The 18,653-nt window shown below is 47.9% G+C and overlaps 1 protein-coding gene across 1 annotated transcript; it reads left to right on the top strand.

The window, feature by feature from the left end:
* Positions 1–9,409: 9,409 nt before the first annotated feature.
* On the top strand, positions 9,410–18,077 carry AGMAT (agmatinase (putative)). The gene is made up of 7 exons (XM_060014864.1): positions 9,410–9,734; positions 10,722–10,924; positions 13,411–13,459; positions 14,511–14,706; positions 15,144–15,323; positions 16,471–16,555; positions 17,860–18,077. Exons 1-7 carry the CDS (start codon positions 9,436–9,438, stop codon positions 17,931–17,933), a joined length of 1,086 nt encoding a protein of 361 aa, XP_059870847.1. The 5' UTR covers positions 9,410–9,435; the 3' UTR covers positions 17,934–18,077.
* The last annotated feature ends 576 nt before the right edge of the window (positions 18,078–18,653 follow it).

Genomic DNA, 18,653 nt, shown 5'->3' with positions numbered 1-18,653 from the left:
TTTAAAAAAATATTTATTTATCTATTTGGGATTTAACTAGATCCCTCATGCTGCAATCCACTACTTGCGGCATGAGGGATCTAGTTCCCTGACCAGGGATCAAACCTTGGCCCCCTGCACTGGGAGCTCGGAGTCCTAACCACTGGACCGCCAAGGAATTCCCAGTGCTGTATATGTTTGTATTCCTATAAAACTTGAGGTTTGTTCTGGGGTGTTGTTAAATTACTTTGGAATTAGTTTGATTTTTTTGCGTCTTGCTTTTTTAAAGATTTGTTAGATAGGATGAGAGCAGTGCTGACTCTAGGACTGATTATTCCCCCTCAGGCAAGACCTCTATGAGTACTCTTCCCAATGCTCCATAAATTATGAATTTTTCTTTTTTTCTTTTGGCCGTGCCACGCAGCTTGTGGGATCTTAATTCCCCGACCAGGGATTGAACCCGGGACCCTGCAGTGAAAGCGCCAAGTCCTAACCACTGGACTGCCGGGGAATTCCCAAACTATGAATTTTTCTAATCTGGCTAGTGGGAATAGGCACTATTCCCAGCCGGGTATAAGAGTCAAGAACCTTTCCCTCCAATCCTTTCAAGTGGTTCTTTCCCCAGCCTGGGGAAGTTTTCTTGTGCACAGGTGCTAAGCAGTACCTTGGTGAATACTAGAAGAAATCTCTGGGGTTTTTTCTTTCTCTGAACTGCTCCCCCATCTCTGTCACTCCGTCCTATGAACTCTAGCTGCTTTGGTCTCCTTGGACTCAGCTCTGTATGCCGGACTCAGGGACTCCACTGAGCTCTGCCTCAGTTTTCCATCCTTGCACTGTAGCCTGGAAACTCAGGTAGTTCTGGGACAGTAACAGGGCTCGTCTCATTTGCTTCTTTCTCAAGGATTACCATCCTTTGTGGTCTGATGTCCAATGTATAAAGACCATTGTTTCATAATTTTTTGTTCCTCCTTTGGTTGTTGTAGGTGGAACAGTAAGTCTGGTCCCTGTTTCTCTATCGTGACTTCTGGAAATGGAAGTCCAAATATCACACCAATTTTACCACTTTTATCACTCAAACCCATTGAATATTGAAACTCTTAAGTTAGGTTGCATACTGTTGAACTCACATCCAGTTGATTCCAGGAGAAGACAGCTATTCTCGTTTTTATATTCCTACAGACTTAACCAATAGCCCGGCACTTGGCTGACACTCAGTAAAAGTTGGAGTGGATGAATAAACTATTTTGAGCAAACAGCTGTCGATCAGCTTGTGGTGTTTTCTTCCAACATTTGTTGATGGGCTTTTGCAATTTTCTTCTTGCCTGCCAGCAGCAAATGAAAGCTAGGCAAAGTGGAAATTTCTGGGACTTGTTATTCATGATTGTAATTATCCACAAAAATGTACCCTTTAAAAAAGTTTATCAACAGGCATGAGGGAAGTTTTTGGGGGTGATGGACGTGTTCTAGAACTGAGTTGTGGTGGAATGGTTGCACAGGTTTAGAGAAGAAATCATTGAATTGTACACTTAAAAAGAGTTGATTTTTGTGGCATATAAGTTACACCTAAATAAAGCAGTTAAAAAAAAAAAAAACGCTTATCTTGAAGATTCCCAAGGCATCTTAAGGTGAAAAAAGGAAGTTGCCAACCATTTTGTATAGGCTAAACCCAGTTTTGATATTATCTTTTAAAAAAATATTTATTTATTTATTTGGCTGCACCGGGTCTTAGTTGTGGCACTTGGGATCTTCATTGCGGCGCGTGGGATCTTTAGTTGTGGCATGCGGGATCTAGTTCCCTGACCAAGGATGGAACCCACGCCCCCTGCATTGGGAGCTCAGAGTCTTAACTGCTGGACTACCAGGGAACTCCCAGTTTTGATATTTTCAAAAATCTCATATGCATTGAAATGTAACCTTGAGCAGGTAGGGATAGACTATGGTGGACTTTCACTTTGTACCCTACACATGTATTAGTTTTGTAATCAGAAAAAAAATAAAGATTTTAAAAGGAAGATTGTATTTTTTCATTAAAGGAGAGAGAAAATCAAGTAAAAGGCAAGAAAAAAAAATGTGTATTTGACCCACCCACAAGGCAGTAGACAGATTAGAAATCAGAAAGCCTGATGATGATTCTTGTTCTGTTTTTGAACTCCAAGCTAGGACAGATTACTTAGCTGCTGGCTATTGTTCCAGAAACCAGGTTTAAGTAATGAAGTGCATATTTGTTTTTTTTTTTTTTTGCGGTACGCGGGCCTCTCACTGTTGTGGCCTCTCCCGTTGCGGAGCACAGGCTCCGGACGCGCAGGCTCAGCAGCCATGGCTCACGGGCCCAGCCGCTCCGCGGCATGTGGGATCTTCCCGGACCGGGGCACGAACCCGTGTCCCCTGCATCGTCAGGCGGACTCTCAACCACTGCGCCACCAGGGAAGCCCTGAAGTGCATATTTGGAGTCTGAATCTTAAGTGTCAAAAGTGGAGCTCTGAAATGAGTTTGAAAGTAGCTATGGGAATAATGTCAATGCAGGGGAATCCTTTTATCCTCTTAGCTATCCAATAAATTATGAGATTCCCTCCAACCACTCTGACCAGAGCCTTTGACAGGTAAAATAATCTCCAATTAGGGATTCTAGGGAGGAAGTTGCTTTGTAATATGAAGCAACATCACTGGCTTAGCACTTCAGTTTCCTTGTTAAATATAAATAATATGTCATATTTATTTTATAGGATAATTGGAAGGACAAATGAGATAAAATATAGCAAGTGTTGAATTCAGAAGGAAATTGGAATGTAAAAACAAGTCATCATGAAACAGAACAAATGCTGATTTTATTATACTACAGGAAATAATGTATCACACATGCTGTATTTGTATGAGATCTCTATCTGTACTTCAAGCATTGATCTTTATCCTCCAAACATGTATATGAAGATGTTCTGGGTCTTCCCTGGTGGTCCAGTGGGTAAGACTCCGCGCTCCCAATGCAGGGGGCCCGGGTTCCATCCCGGGTCGGAGAACTAGATCCCACATGCATGCCGCAACTAAGAGTTCGCATGCTGCAACTAAGAGTCCGGGTGCCACAACGAAGATCCCACGTGCCTCAGTGAAGACCCCGGGCAGCCTAAATAAATAAATATTAAAAAAAAGAGAAGAAAAGGAATGCATCGGAGACTGACCGGGGCTTTGAAAAATCTAAACCTTTTCCTCAAGAAAAACTCAAATGGTGCAAAGATTACATTAAGATAGCCTATTGTATTATCAGATTGTTGAGGTGTCAGGATGAAATCTGATTGACTAAACCATCTAAACTGTATGTCACCTGATTGAGCGATTGAATGAGAGCTCTGTCCATTTTCTGAATTCTCCTTTCTTTGTTAGATGATCAAGCAGAAGTTTTCTGTGCCCTCTCCTGGTTTGACTTTGAAACTGCATAACAGTGATCTTTAAACTTCATTGGGTGGGGCTTTTCTTCAGTAAATTCATGCTCTCCCTCCCCTTCCTCTTGCCTTCGAAGGCTCATTTTGAACTACAGAGAGACAGGGGGCCGCAAGAACTGTTCATCATTCACTCACCTACTAAACATTTATTGTATTCGTTTTTTTTAAACAAAGCACTGCCCTTGGAGGTCAGCCAAAAGGAAGAAGGAGATATTGGAACTTAAAATTTACTAGAACAGAGCTTCGGAACCTTTTTCCCGTCACGGCACACATAGAAAATTACACAATTTTAAGAACGTAAATGGGAAAAGAATTTGAAAAAGGATAGATACATGTATATATATAACTGAAGCAGTTTGCTGTACACCTGAAACTAACACAACATTGTTAATCAACTATATTCCAATATAAAATAAAAATTAAAAAAAAATTACACAATTTGTATGTCCCACTGAGGTAAAGGGGAAGAAGGGGGAGGAGGGATTTAGGGGCATCTATATGGGATTTGGTAAAAAAAAAAAAATTCCATTTTCTACATATTGTATCATTATGATTTGAAAAATAAAATGAAAGTATTAGAGACAGCATTAAATATTGAGCTTATATAAAGTTTCCAAATAAAATATTTTCCAAATTTTCACTTTCTTCTGTGAATGTAACTATTTTTTCTCTTTTTTAATTTTATTTAAAAATTTTCTTTTGAATGTAACTTTTAAATATCAGGTTATGCTTAAAATTGTTACATGCAATAATGACCAGAACTTTTCAAGAAGGATCTCTTCAAGTTCTTTTTTTTGTTTTTGTTTTTTATTTTATTTATTTGGCTGCGTCAGGTCTTAGTTGTGGAACTCAGGATCTTCGTTGAGGTGTGGGGTCTCTTCCTTGTTGTGCTTGGGCTTCTCTCTAGCTGTGGCGTGCAGGTTTTCTCTCTCTAGTTGTGGCACGTGGGCTCCTGGGAACATGGGCTCTGTAGTTTTGTGGCACGCGGGCTCTCTCATTGAGGCGCAAGAGCTCAGTACTTGTGGCCCGTGGGCTTAGTTGCCCCGCAGCATGTGGGATCTTAGTTCCCTGACCAGGGATCGAACCCACGTTCCCTGCATTGGCAGGTGAATTCTTTACCACTGGACCACCAGGGAAGTCTCTCTCTTCAAGTTCTTGATAGCCATGAACAATTAGAAACTCAAATAGATAATACAAATTTAAAATTTTAACATTAAAAAACATAAAAGTTAAAATATTTAAAGAGGGCTTCCCTGGTGGCTCAGTGGTTGAGAGTCCGCCTGCCAATGCAGGGGACACGGGTTCGTGCTCCGGTCCGGGAGGATCCCACATGCCGCAGAGTGGCTAAGCCCGTGAGCCATGGCCGCTGGACCTGCGTGTCCGGAGCCTGTGCTCCGCAACGGGAGAGGCCACAACAGTGAGAAGCCGCGTACCGAAAAAAAAAAAATTAAAGAAATGTCTATTTTCTTTCATTAACAATTGTACAATTGAAATTTCTTGTGATAACATTAATGGATCTTGAATCCAATCAAACTCTTTTGTGCCAAGCATTTAAAAATAATGACACGGGACTTCCCTGTTGGCGCAGTGGTTATGAGTCCGCCTGCCAATGCAGGGGACATGGGTTCGAGCCCCGGTGCGGGAAGATCCCACATGCCGCGGAGCAACTAAGCCCGGAGCAACTAACCACAACTACTGAGCCCGCGCGCCTAGAGCCCGTGCTCCGCAACAAGAGAAGCCATCGCAGTGAGAAGTCCACGCACCACAATGAAGAGTAGCCCCCGCTCGCCACAACTAGAGGAAGCCCACGCACAGCAACGAAGACCCAACACAGCCATAAATAAATAAATAACAACAACAACAAAAATAATGACAGCTCTGACTTAAAGCACATTCCTTCAGGGGTGATATCCACCTGGTATTCACTGTTAATGGCCAGCTGGCATATGTTCTTTTTTTTTTTGGCTGCATTGGGTCTTCGCTGCTGCACACGGGCTTTCTCTAGTTGTGGTGAGTAGAGGCTACTCTTCGTTGTGGTGCGCGGGCTTCTCATTGTGATGGCTTCTCTTGTTGCAGAGCACGGGCTCTAGGCGCGCGGGCTTTAGTAGTTGTGGCTCGCGGGCTCTAGAGCGCAGGCTCAGCAGTTGCGGTGCACGGGCTTAGTTGCTCTGCGGCATGTGGCATCTTCCCGGACCAGGGCTCGAACCTGTGTCCCCTGCGCTGGCAGGCAGATTCTTAACAACTGTGCCACCAGGAGAGCCCCTGGCATCTGTTCTGATTGGTCAATATCTGTTCCATCTCAGATGTTAAATATTTTTAATGTCACCCTGCCCATAAGCATTGTTAAAGCAGTCACACCCTGAAGTTAGCTTGGACACCAGCCAAAAATGGACAGAAATATCTGATACTATGTGAAGACAGATTTGGGTCAGCCATCTGGGGCTGCTCTGGCCAGAGCCCTCCAACCAGTGTCCTCGCCCCTCCAGCCCTGACCAGCTGCATCTCGGGTTGCTGCTGCTCCCCCTTGGCCCCTGGAACTCACTTCCTCTAGCAGGGCCCTGGACGCTTGTCTGTAACGTGCAGCGGTGCCCTCTGCAGCTGGCCTCTGAAGTCGATGGCCAGGTGGTAACACATGGCAAGCAGCAAATGCTGCTGATCCTTCTGCCTACTTGTAGAGATTGAAAGGCAGGATGACAGACTCTGTTCTGCTTGGATCATATCCGCAGGAGCTCCCCATGGGCTGCATGCACCCAGAGGTGTTTAGTCTAGCTGGCAGCCCCAAGGGCCATGGGATCTTTATGTTGTATCCAACCTGTAACCCAGTTGCAATATACCAGGGTACTATGACCATGGTGAGGAAACTCTGCAGTAGAGGAAATAAAACATGCAATGATAACGCTACCTATTATTTATCAATGGATGGTTTACAGTGCTTTCACAGTGGACCTCATTTAACCCCCATAAGAACCACCAGTAAAGATTATCATCCCATTTTACAGAGTAGGAAATAGGTTCAAAAGGGTGAGTTGCTCAGATTGACATGTTAGGTCCACCCTTCCCTGACTGGGGTGCCTTAAGGATGTACACATTGGTGGGCTAGGTTAAATGATGAGTTATTGGAGTGACAGATTTACTTGAAAGTTTTTGGGTAAGTGTTTTTTTTTTTTGGGCTGTGCCACACAGCTTACAGGATCTCAGTTCCCTGACTACTAAGCCACCAGGGAACTCCCTAGGGAATTTTTTTTTTTTTGCGGTACGCAGGCCTCTCGCTGCTGTGGCCTCTCCCTCTGCGGAGCACAGGCTCCGGACGCGCAGGCTCAGCGGCCATGGCTCACGGGCCCAGTTGCTCCGTGGCATGTGGGATCCTCCTGGACTGGGGCACGAACCTGTGTCCCCTGCATCGGCAGGCAGACTCTCAACCACTTGCGCCACCAGAGAAACCCCCCTAGGGAAATTTTAACTGGTAAATTATATAGGTGTTTCTTTGTTTTTGTCTTGTTTTGTTTTGTTTTGGCCGGCGTTGCACGGGATGCGGGATCTCAGTTCCCCGACCAGGGATTGAACCCATACCCCCTGTAGTGGAAGCTCGGAGTCCTAACCACTGGACCGCCAGGGAATCCCTTAACTGGTAAATAATATAAAATATTTGGAAATTCTGCCAACAATGATTGAGATTCACTGATAGTGGACCCAAGATTTAAGTTGTTTCTTTAAAAAAAAAAAAAATATTATTTATTTATTTTGGCTGCTCTGCGTCTTAGTTGCCACACACGGGATCTTTGTTGCAGCATGCAGACTTCTTAGTTGCGTCATGCATGCGGGATCTATCTCCCCGACCAGGGAACAAGCCCGGGCCTCCTGCACTGGGAGCGTGGAGTCTTACCCACTGGCCCACCAGGGAAGTCCCAAGATTTAAGTTGTTTCTGATTCCAGATCCCAATTTATCCCAGGTAGAAAAGTGTTAAGGTTTTATGAGAGTTACAGAGAGAGTCGTGTAAGCACGGGTTTCAGCTGAACATTGGGCATGTGGAGATGAGAGCTAGGGAGAGAGCATTCCAGCAAAGGAAAGGAGGCAAGAAAGTGGGGCTGTGTAAGGTGAACAATGGCTGGAGAGATAAGGGCGTGAAAATGCATAACTGGAAATACGATTAGAAAGTGGATTGGCTTCAGGAAGCTTTATCTGGCAGGAAAGTCTATGTGACACTAGCTGTGGTGAGACGAATTGGAAAGCTAGAGGTGGGAAGGCTTGAACCAGAGTAGCCGTGGAGAGCTTTCACATGGGAAACCATCACGACTTACCAAAGGATGGTGGGGGAGAGGGGCAGGATCAAAGAGAGGGACGTGGGAAGTTGCTGGCTGAACTTGTAGCCCACCTGAGGTGTTGTCAAAACATCCAGGTAGGGCTTCCCTGGTGGCGCAGTGGTTGAGAGTCCGCCTGCCGACGCAGGGGACACAGGTTCATGTCCCGGTCCGGGAGGATCCCACATGCCACGGAGCGGCTGGGCCCGTGGGCCATGGCCGCTGGGCCTGCGTGTCCGGAGCCTGTGCTCCGCAACGGGAGGGGCCGCGGCGGTGAGAGGCCCGTGTACCGCAAAAACAAAAAAAACATCCAGGTAGGGAGTTAGCAAATGGGTGACTGGAGCCCAGGGCTCGGATATGGGTTGTGAGTTATCTGCCTCTAGGTGAAAATGGTTACCTTGCTATTGGAAGAGAGAGACTGCCATCAGAGAAGGGGCCATCGGAGAGCAGGGGCACAGCTGGTCAAAGAAGCCACCTGCGGAAAATTGAAAGGAAGGGCGTGTTCGGCAGCAGCGAATGATGAAGAGGAAGGTTGGAGCTGCTGTCACATAGTGCCTGGCACATAATAGGCACGCAAATACCTGTGAGAAGAATGAAAGGAAAAAAAGACAGTAAGAAAATGATACATTCAGGACAAACCATATGAAAGAAGTAGTGGTAGAATCTGGGCATAAGGGTGTTAAACTAGTAAGGACCTACCATATAACACAGAAAACTCTACTCACTCGTCTGTAATGATCTATATGGGAAAAGAAGATAAAAAAGAGTGGATAGATGTATAGGTATAACTGATTCACTTTGCTGTACACCTGAAACGAACACAACGTTGTACATTAACTAGACTCCAATAAAAATTAATTAAAAACTAAAAAGGTGTGAAGGGAATAACCAAGAGATTCTTGCATTTGCTCCAGAAAATGGCAGGGACCTGCTCGGCAGCCTGTGGCCACACTGAGTACCTGTTATTGATCTTTAGGAGACTTTGCCTCACCCTGCAGGGTGGTGTGAGTTCATGTGTGATTTTATATAAAGGGACAAATTTAATGCAAACTCGGGCCTTTCCCATTCAATCTCAAGTTCTAGAGATTAAAAAATATATAATACCACAAAATGGCTCCCATAACTGCATTACAGATCACTTCTCCCCCCCCCCCGCCCCGCCCCTTAGGGATAAAGAGGACTGCACATGTGGGCTCGCTTCTAAGTCCTTTTTAAAAAAGGTTAGTTTAGAAAGACTCTGCTTCCTGAGACTCCCGCCCAGATATTTCTTGGTACATTATTTTTTAAAAAGTGCTCCAATTTCTCTCGCTTAGAGAAAGGTCTTTCCTCTTCAACTCTTTCAGGTTTTTGTGGGATCTCAGTTCCCCAACCAGGGATCGAACACGTGTCCCCTGCAGTGGAAGCCTAAAGTCTTAACCACTGGACGCCAGGGCAGTTGCATTAGGTGTTACTCTGGGAGAAGAAGCTACAAGGGCCTGATTTCGGTGCGGAGGGACCCACCTGGGCCAGTGCGGTGGACGTCGGTAGGGAGTCCCGGGCCTGGCTCTAGTTACGAAAGGAACTAGAGGCCGAAGTCCAGGAAGGTGTGCAGGGAGAGAGCGGCCCGATCCCTGGGCCCCTCCCCCGCCTGTGATCTCCAGGCGCCCCTGCCCTTTGAGCCCGGGGCGTCTCGGGCGCTGGCACACTTGCCCCGGCCGCTGCGGGGACCAGCGGGGCGGGCGGGATGCTGCGGCTGCTGGCGTCCGGCTGCGCCCGGGGCCCGGGGGGCGGCGGGAGCGCGCGGGGGCTGGTTCTCGGGGGTCGCGTGCGTCCTGCGGCGGGGCTCTGCGATCCCGGCAGCAGCCAGAGCCGCCAGGCCTCCGACGCCCCCCGGAACCAACCTCCCAGCTCCGAGTTCGTGGCTCGGTCGGTGGGCATCTGCTCCATGATGCGGCTGCCCGTGCAGGCCTCCCCCGAGGGGCTGGATGCCGCCTTCATCGGGGTGCCGCTGGACATTGGGACCTCCAACCGGCCCGGGGCGAGGTAAGCCCCGAAGGACTCGGGGACACGTGTTGGGACAGCTTGGCGGCCACTGCGCACACAAAACTCATGGAGAGGCGCTTTCCCTCAGCCAGGGTCGAGTTGGAAGCCAGTGCCTGGCTCCAAAGTGCCCCCAATCCTTTGAGAGACAGCTGGTTTCCCTTAAGCAACCCTGAGGGCTCAGCCGTGTCATCCATTGGTAAAGAAAGGGGGTTTAAGGACTGAGCCTTCTCCCTGCCCCGTTCCCTGGCCTAGCTGGATGGTGGCTGTGGGTACCCCAGTTTACAGAAGCAGGGGACATTAAGTTTGAGAACAGAAGCTGATCGCCCTTCCCCAAACCTCTAGATGTCACGTGACTCAAGAATTTGCTCCAAATAAGGCAATTTTTTCTTCTTTCTTTGGTCGCGCAGCCTGCGGGGATCTTAGTTCCCCCACCAGGGATCACCGCATGCCCCCTGCAGTGGAGATGCGGAGTCTTAACCACTAAACCGCCAGGGAAGGCCCCAAAATAAGGCAGTTTTCCTAAGATCAAGTTACAGGAAGTAAAATCGATTTTTCTAATTATTGAACATCAGCTATTTACGATTCCGCAGCAACAGTTTAGGAAATTGAGGCTCAGGGAGATTAAGAAATTATCTAATGCCATTTAGTAAATTGGTGATTGGTGGGCTTCTACGTCTGTACCTTTAATCTCTACACTATATAGGCTAGATCAGTGGTCCTCAACGTGTGTGGGACATTGTCCCCCCAGGGGACATTTGGCAGAGTCTGGAGGCATTTTTGGTTATCACAACGTGGGGGAAGGGCTGCTACTGGCATCTAGTGGGGAAAGACCAGGGTTGCTGCTAAACGTCCTGCAATGTATAGGATGACCCCTACCCTCTGCAGCAAAGATTCAGCCAGCCCCAGCGCAGAGCCTGGGAAGCCCTGGCCTAGGCAGAGCCTCTAAACCTTTAGGGATGGCTCACAGGCTGATTCTTTCTCCTCCAGATTTGGACCCCGAAGGATCCGTGAAGAATCAGTGCTGCTTCGGACAGCCAACCCTAGCACAGGAGCCCTCCCCTTCCAGTCCCTCATGGTTGCAGACCTAGGCGATGTGAATGTCAATCTTTACAACCTTCAGGACAGCTGCCGCCTAATTCGAGAGGCCTATCAGAAGATTGTAGCAGCTGGCTGTATTCCTCTGACCTTGGGTAATGTCATCTGCAAGGGAGAGGGTAGTTCTCTGAGCTCAGGGTCTATTTATCATGAGCTGGAGTACGGTTACTTCTCCAGGGGGAGCCACTGGCAATATGGAGACAGTAGGAAAGGGAACATTTTTAGTTCATTTATTTTAACCCCTGGGGAGAGGATATTTACATTTTTGGACTAACGTGACTGACAGGGATGGACCAGGGTGAAGCAAGTGAGGCACTCACCTTGGTGCAAAATTTAAGGGGTGCCAAAAAGTCAGCAATACATATTACTGATTTCCCTTTCTTTTTGCCTCAGGTTCCAGTATGGCTCAGAACAGCACAGTTGCTGATCCTTTCTTTATTTAGAGTTTATCATGGGGGACTTCCCTGGTAGCGCAGTGGTTAAGAATCCGCCTGCCAATGCAGGGGACGTGGGTTCAAGCCCTGGTCCTGGAAGATCCCACATGCTGTGGAGCAACTAAGCCCATGTGCCACAACTACTGAGCCCGCGTGCCTAGAGCCCATGCTCTGCAACAAGAGAAGCCACTGCAGTGAGAAGCCTGCGCGCTGCAAGGAAGAGTAGCCCCCGCTCACCGCAGCTAGAGAAAGCCCGTGCATAGCAATGAAGACCCAACGCAGCCAAAAATAAAAATAAAAAAAAGGGACTTCCCTGGTGGCGCAGTTCCCTGGGACTACCCAACGCAGCCAAAAATAAAATAAAATAAATTTATAAAAAAGAAAAATAAATAAATAAAATAAAGTAGCGTGGGCTTCTCATTGCGGTGGCTTCTCTTGTGGAGCACAGGCTCTAGGCACACGGGCTCAGTAGTTGCAGCATGCGGCCTCTGAGGCACACGGGCTTCAGTAGTTGTGGCTCTCGGGCCTAGTTGCTCTGTGGCATGTGGGATCTTCCCAGACCAGGGCTCGAACCTGTGTCCCCTGCATTGGCAGGCGGATTCTTAACCACTGCACCACCAGGGAAGTTCCTATCATGGATCCTTTTTTTTTTTGCATTGATTTTGATTTTTTAAAATATTACATTAAAATAATATTTATCTTGATTACTTAGTTTTTTTGTTTGTTTGTTTTGGCCACACAGCTTGCAGGATCTTCGTTCGTCCCCTGGCCAGGGATGGGACCCAGGTCCCCTGCAGTGTAAGCGCAGAGTCCTAATCGCTGGACCGCCAGGGAATTCCCCAATCACTGAGTTTTTTTTTTTTTTTTGGTGTCCCTTCAATTTTGCATCCGGCAAGTGCCTCTATCCACCTCACCTTGTCCCAGCCCTTGATGCCAGGCCCGAGGAGGCTGCCAGCAGGGGCTTAGTTGTGATGTCTTAAGTATTCAAGGATGTTGTTTCAATGACTTTATTTGAGAGAACTGCAAGGGGGTCTTTTCCTCTCATCAGGGTCTATGTCAATCTATAGAGCAGCTTTCCTCTTACCCTCCCCCACCCTGCCCCACTCTCACTGTAGCAGTTCTTTCTCTTCCTGTTCAGCAATAGTCAAAATAGTACCTTTTTCTAAATATCCAAATTTATTTTTGCCAAATGAGAGGGCCCAGCCTGCAGAGCATAGTGGTAAGGAGTGGGGTTTCTGGCTGACGTGGTTTGAAATCTCAGCTCCACCTCTCACTAGCTTTTTTTTTTTTTTTTTTTTTTTTTTTCGGTACGCGGGCCTCTCGCTGCTGTGGCCTCTCCCGTTGCGGAGCACAGGCTCCGGACGCACAGGCTCAGCGGCCACGGCTCACGGGCCCAGCTGCTCCGCGGCACGCGGGATCCTCCCGGACCGGGGCACGAACCCGCGTCCCCCGCATCGGCAGGCGGACTCTCAACCACTGCGCCACCAGGGAAGCCCTCTCACTAGCTCTTGAGGCTTCATTTCCTTATCTGTAATATGGGAATAAAAATACCACCACCTACCTTCTTATATTGTGTCAGGGGCATATAACAAAAGTGCATATAAAGTGCCCAACTTTGTGACTGGCATGTTTTAAGCTTCCATAAATATAGCTGTTGTTGTTATTAATAATTATCAATGGTAATACTTTTCTAGGCCTGTGCTGTCCATTATGGTAGCCCCTAGCCACATGTGGCTATTTAAATGAATTACAATTAAATAAAATAAAAAATTCAATTCTTCAGTTGCGTGAGCCACATTTCAATAGCCAATGGCTAGTGACCACCATGTTGGCCAGTGCAGATACAGAACATGTGTGTCACTGCAGGAAGTTCAACTGGACAGAGCATTTTCCCTATAAGCCTTAATTTAATTTCCTTTGTCTTTTAAATGACAATATATTGTCTTTTAAATGACAATATAATGTCAAACATTTAGTGGCCATTTCTCCACCACTGAACAAGATCATATTTTAGCTGGGGTTATAGTTCTTCCAGTCTAATCGAAAGGGTGGCAGAATTGGGCAGATTAAAGATCGTTCTAGGTGATACATGGTCTTCGAATCTTATCCACGTTCCAGATGTTTTCTTCTTTTTTGTCTCCTTGAAGGTGGAGATCACACAATCACCTATCCTATATTGCAAGCGATGGCAGAAAAGTAAGTCCCAAAGGCCGGAGCTGGGGAATGAGTTGCTTTCTGCTAGATGGCGTCAGGTGACCTCTGCTGCCTCAGGTTATTGGGGACGATAGGAAATTCCCCACTGAGTTGCTTCTATGGATCAAAATTAAGGTCAAGCTCCAGGTGTGTCTGTCAGTCACCAGATGGCAGCCAAGACAATTTATTATTAACACCCTGGCCACCCGCCCTTGCCCTAGATCTGCCCTGGTATGCAGGCTCAGCATTTGCCTCTGTTTTTGGAAGATGAGCCCCTAGTGAAATACACAACCCCAGTTAACTTCAGTTTCTGTTTTGCTTCAGAGGCCAAATACAAATACTGACAGGCACAATGGTGTTGCTTGCTGAGGAGAGGCCCTGTTTTTTCCTGAAAGGGCCCCTTTCCCAGAGGATGAGAAGATGGATTTTTCCAGTAGTGAAAATCTAGCAGGGATTGACTAATTTTGGTTAGTTAGTCTGAGAAATAGACAGATGGGCCAAGGTGGTGAGCTCCAGAATTCATATAGAGGAAAGCTATGTGGGCGGCATTCTGGTTGGAGGTGGGTGGGTGGGTACAAGGCTTTTCTGGAAGCTCTGTTTGCCTGGCACTGATTTGGATTGTCTGTTTTTTTGGGGCGGCTGGCAGGGTTGATGGGGATTATAGAGAGAGAGCTGAGTAGAAGCTGCTTCTTGGTTACCGCAGTTGGAGAAAGGGTGGTGCTGATTAGTTGAGCCTTCAGACGAGCTCACCTGAGCCGCCACCCTTTACTTTCATCCTCCCAGCCCTCTCCATCTGTAAGTGAAGAAAATTCTGGGTGATAGGTAGGGAGTGTCAGCTGAAGCACGTGACTATCTTCTGCGTGACTTCTCTGAGCTTATTGTCCTTCTGAGAAGCGAAGTGGTTTGAAGACAGAAACCAGTTGCAAGGCTGGTAACTGATGCCAGGTCCCCCCTCCACGGCTATGAATCGTCATCAAGTTTTGGCGGCCTGGAGGGTGGTGGTGTTCAGGCCCCACCGGGAGGCCTGGCTTCTGAGCCGCCCTGTTGTCATCAGGCATGGGCCTATGGGGCTGGTGCACGTGGATGCACACATGGACGTGGCGGACAAGGCCCTGGGTGAGAAGCTCTATCACGGGACGCCCTTCCGCCGTTGTGTGGACGAGGGACTCCTGGACTGTAAGCGCGTGGTACAGATCGGCATCCGGGGCTCTTCCATGACCTTGGATACCTACAGATACAGCCGGAGCCAGGTGACAGGCCGAAAGCCCCTCCCTCTGTCCCCGGCCCCAAAGTGCCTTCCTCTCCATTGCCCACTCAGTGGAGGCTATGGATTCAAAGGGACTTTGCTAATCAAGCTCAAAGTGGGGACAGAAGGGTGAGTTTGCGTCATGTGGAGCAGATAGGAGCGGGGATGATAGTTCACGAGGCAAAGGAGGCCTCTTATCGCTGGGGAGGGGGACAAGCAGAAACAAACCAGGCCCTTGGATGCTGCTGGCTTAGAAAAGAGTGGAGGAGGTCCAGACCCAAGGCGATGGGTCTGATATGGGGATGATAGTTCCCTCCTTGTGGATATTGGGGGTCAACTTTGAGGTGCACATAAGCTGAGCACGGGGTAGGCCTATAGGAAATGCCCAGTAAATGCTGCCAGGCCCAAGTGTCAACTTTCTGCTCTTCAATTCTTTCTCAGGGCTTCCGGGTGGTCCTGGCTGAAGACTGCTGGATGAAGTCGCTGGTTCCTCTGATGGGAAAAGTGAGGCAGCAGATGGGAGTCAGACCCATTTATATAAGCTTTGATATCGACGGCTTGGACCCCGCCTATGCCCCAGGGACAGGGACACCCGAAATTGCTGGTCTCACCCCTAGTCAGGTAAGGAGGCTCCACCAGTGACACTTCCTGTGGGTGAGGACACTTAGCTCCCCACTTTCCTGGGACCTGAACTGAGTCTCTAGACATCAGGATGGGCTTTTAAAATCAGGGCACCTGGGCCTTTATTGTGCTCAGGGCCGATCACAGGTTTGGATTCTCCCTTATTGATGAGTGACTGATTTTGGCAAGGGCCCTCATTTCCTATCTGGGATATAAGAGTCCGTTATTTGGTCTTTCTGCCTCTGGTCCACCTGTTCATGGGGACAATACTGTAGTGCCCCCTGTTCAGACACCAAACTTACCTTTTTGGGGTTAAATTTTAAAGGTATGCACAGTGGGATTAACACCTCCTAGGGTAGTTCAAGAGTTTTAGAAACCCCCAAAGAAAGCTCCCATGGTATGCTGAGCATAGCACAGGGAGGCAGAACTGGAGGGTGGCTCTACCTAGAAGGAAAGCTCCAGGGGTGGACCTTTGTTCTGTTCACTACTCTCCGAGCCGAGGAGAGTGTCTGACATATAAGTAGGAGGTACTCACAGATACTGGAGTAAATGAATGAAGACTGCTTGAACTAATCAACTATCTTCTATCCTCTCAGAAAGGAGGATGGTCATAACAGCCTCTCTAAAGCCTTTCCCAGTTCCCGTCAGTTTTCTAGAACACGCTCCTCATTCCTCGGCTTCGCATCCTTCCTGCTTTTCACCTGCAGAACGGAAGCAAAGTGATGCTCTTCCTGCCACGCCCCTCACTCATCCTATCTCCGGCCACGTCTGACTACTAGTACTTCTTCCGTCTTGGCGCCTTTGCATGTGTCTTTCCCTCTCCCTGGGCTGCCCTCTCCCTACTCCTCTGCTTGGTCAGTTCCTTGAGCTAAGTGTTTCCACCTTGGAGGAGCCTTCCCCAGCCTCTTCAGGCTGCGACACGTGCTCAGACTATTCCTGAAGCCCTTCATGCTGGCATTGAAGCGATTGGTTTGTCTCTGTGATCCCACCAGGGTGCCTGGTGGTCAATGAATGTTTATTGAGGGAAAGCGACAGTTCCAAGTCGAAGGGCAGGACCGTGTTGGGAGAAATCCATGGAGGCCTCTACTGGTTGCTTTCTGTTGTCAATGATTACCTCTCTGGACAACTCAAGCTTCATCTTGGACAGGCTCTGGAGATCATCCGGGGTTGTCAAGGACTGAACGTGGTGGGTTGTGATCTTGTGGAGGTTTCACCGCCGTACGATCCTTCTGGTGAGTAAGGGAGACAAATGTGATCCGTAGGCAGCGGCTAGTTTATTTATTTGTTTATTATATTTTTTATTTTTGGCTGCGTTGGGTCTTCGTTGCATGCGGGCTTTCTCTGGTTGCGGCGAGCGGGGGCTACTCTTCGTTGCGGTGCGCGGGCTTCTCACTGCAGTGGCTTCTCTTGTTGCGGAGCACTGGCTCTAGGCGCGTGGGCTTCAGTAGTTGCAGCACATGGGCTCAGTAGTTGTGGCTCACGGGCTCTAGAGCGCAGGCTCAGTAGTTGTGGCGAACGGGCTTAGTTGCTCCGCGGCATGTGGGATCTTCCCGGACCAGGGCTTGAACCCGTGTCTCCTGCCTTGGCAGGCGGATTCTTTTTTTTTTTTTTTTGCGGTATGCGGGCCTCTCACTGTCGCAGCCTCTCCCGTTGCGGAGCACAGGCTCCGGACGCGCAGGCTCAGCGGCCATGGCTCACGGGCTCAGCCGCTCCGCGGCATGTGGGATCCTCCCGGACCGGGGCACGAACTCGTGTCCCCTGCATCGGCAGGCGGACTCCCAACCACTGCACCACCAGGGAAGCTGGCAGGCGGATTCTTAACCACTGCGCCACCAGGGAAGTCCCAGCGGCTAGTTTAAATTGTATTAATCTAGTTAATAAGTAGATGGATGGGTCCCTTTATGTAACTCGGGAACCGGCTGAGTATGTCCTACAGTGAAGAAAATAAACCTATTACTGTACACCATACAGATGTGAGCTAATGAACCCTAACAAAACCCCTGGGAGGTGGCTAAGGATTGATAGCTGGCCCACCCGTCAGCAGAAGAGAGAGAAACCAGCGTGCAGTTCAGCGATAGGGCTGCCCAGTGCCATCTGCCTTGGATATTTCATTGAAAAGTGAATTCTCAAGGCATAAATGGTATTTATTAATATTGATAAAGTGGGGGAGTTAGCTGGTTTAGGAGAGAGATTCAAAGCCAATGCCATCCCAATAATTTTAATCTAGAAAAACTTACAGGGTTAGGCCCGTTAGCCTTAGAGGATAGATAGTAAATACGATACACACCAATATGATAGGTTTTCCTTTGGGGGAAATCTGTTCTCAGAGTAAACAGAGAGCCTTCTGAATTTTAAAATGCCTTTTCTGAATGATGCTCGATAGAGAGAACGCCGGGGAAAGCATGTCCACGGGGCGGTGGGGAACCGCAGAGGAGCGCACAAGGCAGGACTCTGGGAAAGGAAGCACAAAGGGACAAAGGCTGAGGAGCCCGAGGGGCTCGGCCTCAGGAGGCGGTCTGTGTGGTGTTCACGCTAGGAAACACAGCCCTGGTGGCGGCTAACCTGCTGTTTGAGATGCTGTGTGTTCTCCCCAAAGTGACAGTCGCCTGAATGTTGCGCTACGATGTTCAAGATAAAACGAGAGCTTACCTGGATGACAAATTCTCCAGAACTTATGTGCAAGCAATCTGAGTACTAAAGAGTTTATGCCAATAAAACGTTCTGCTAAAAGTGTCATTAGTGGCTCTACAATCGGGTCTTACGGTAGAACTCTAATCCAAACAGCTAATATTCCTAAGGTGTTTGAATTAACTTAAAAAAAAATGCACTTGTGCTTTTTTAATTTTTTCCTTTGATGAATGGTGATGGAGGATAAAGGGGAAAGGGATGGAGAATTTAGTTTATCTATAATCTGGAGGAATGAAATGAAAAAACCCTAGGAAATAATACTGTAGAAAAACATTCCATATTTCTATAGTATCTTCCTTTAAAATACAGCCCCTACGCTGAGGAGCATCTTGGTTTTAGGACCATCGTGAACATAGAAAAAGTTTGAAAGAAAAAATAACAGGCAGATCCTAATAAAGAAACTTCCCACTCAAAAGCCCAGGAAGATGCAGGAATGTCTTCAAAACCAGGTGACATCAGCTGGCTCTTAGTGGCCTTGCCTTAACCCCGCTCCCTCTGAGCCTGTTTTGCATTATCTTCTCTTCAAGCTGACCCACCCTCTATGACAGCAATTCCCCAAATCTGCAGTGGAGGCGTGATGACCTTAAGCATGTGTTGAGTTACATGCGAATTCAGTTTTGTTGATAATGTGTCCATGGTCAA

This window comes from Delphinus delphis, chromosome 1, assembly GCF_949987515.2.
Source record: "Delphinus delphis chromosome 1, mDelDel1.2, whole genome shotgun sequence".
Taxonomy (NCBI): Eukaryota; Metazoa; Chordata; class Mammalia; order Artiodactyla; family Delphinidae; genus Delphinus; species Delphinus delphis.
The sequence above is the reverse complement of the archived record's forward strand: the minus strand, read 5'-3'. Positions and strand labels throughout refer to the sequence as shown.

What these genes read in the sequence shown, in the direction of transcription:
- AGMAT (XM_060014864.1), top strand. Translation starts at nt 9,436, where the DNA reads ATGCTGCGGCTGCTGGCGTCCGGCTGCGCCCGGGGCCCGGGGGGCGGC. An exon ending in TCCAACCGGCCCGGGGCGAG is followed by an intron (nt 9,735 to 10,721) that starts GTAAGCCCCGAA and finishes TTTCTCCTCCAG; the next exon opens with ATTTGGACCCCGAAGGATCC. An exon ending in ACCGCCGTACGATCCTTCTG is followed by an intron (nt 16,556 to 17,859) that starts GTGAGTAAGGGA and finishes TGTTCACGCTAG; the next exon opens with GAAACACAGCCCTGGTGGCG.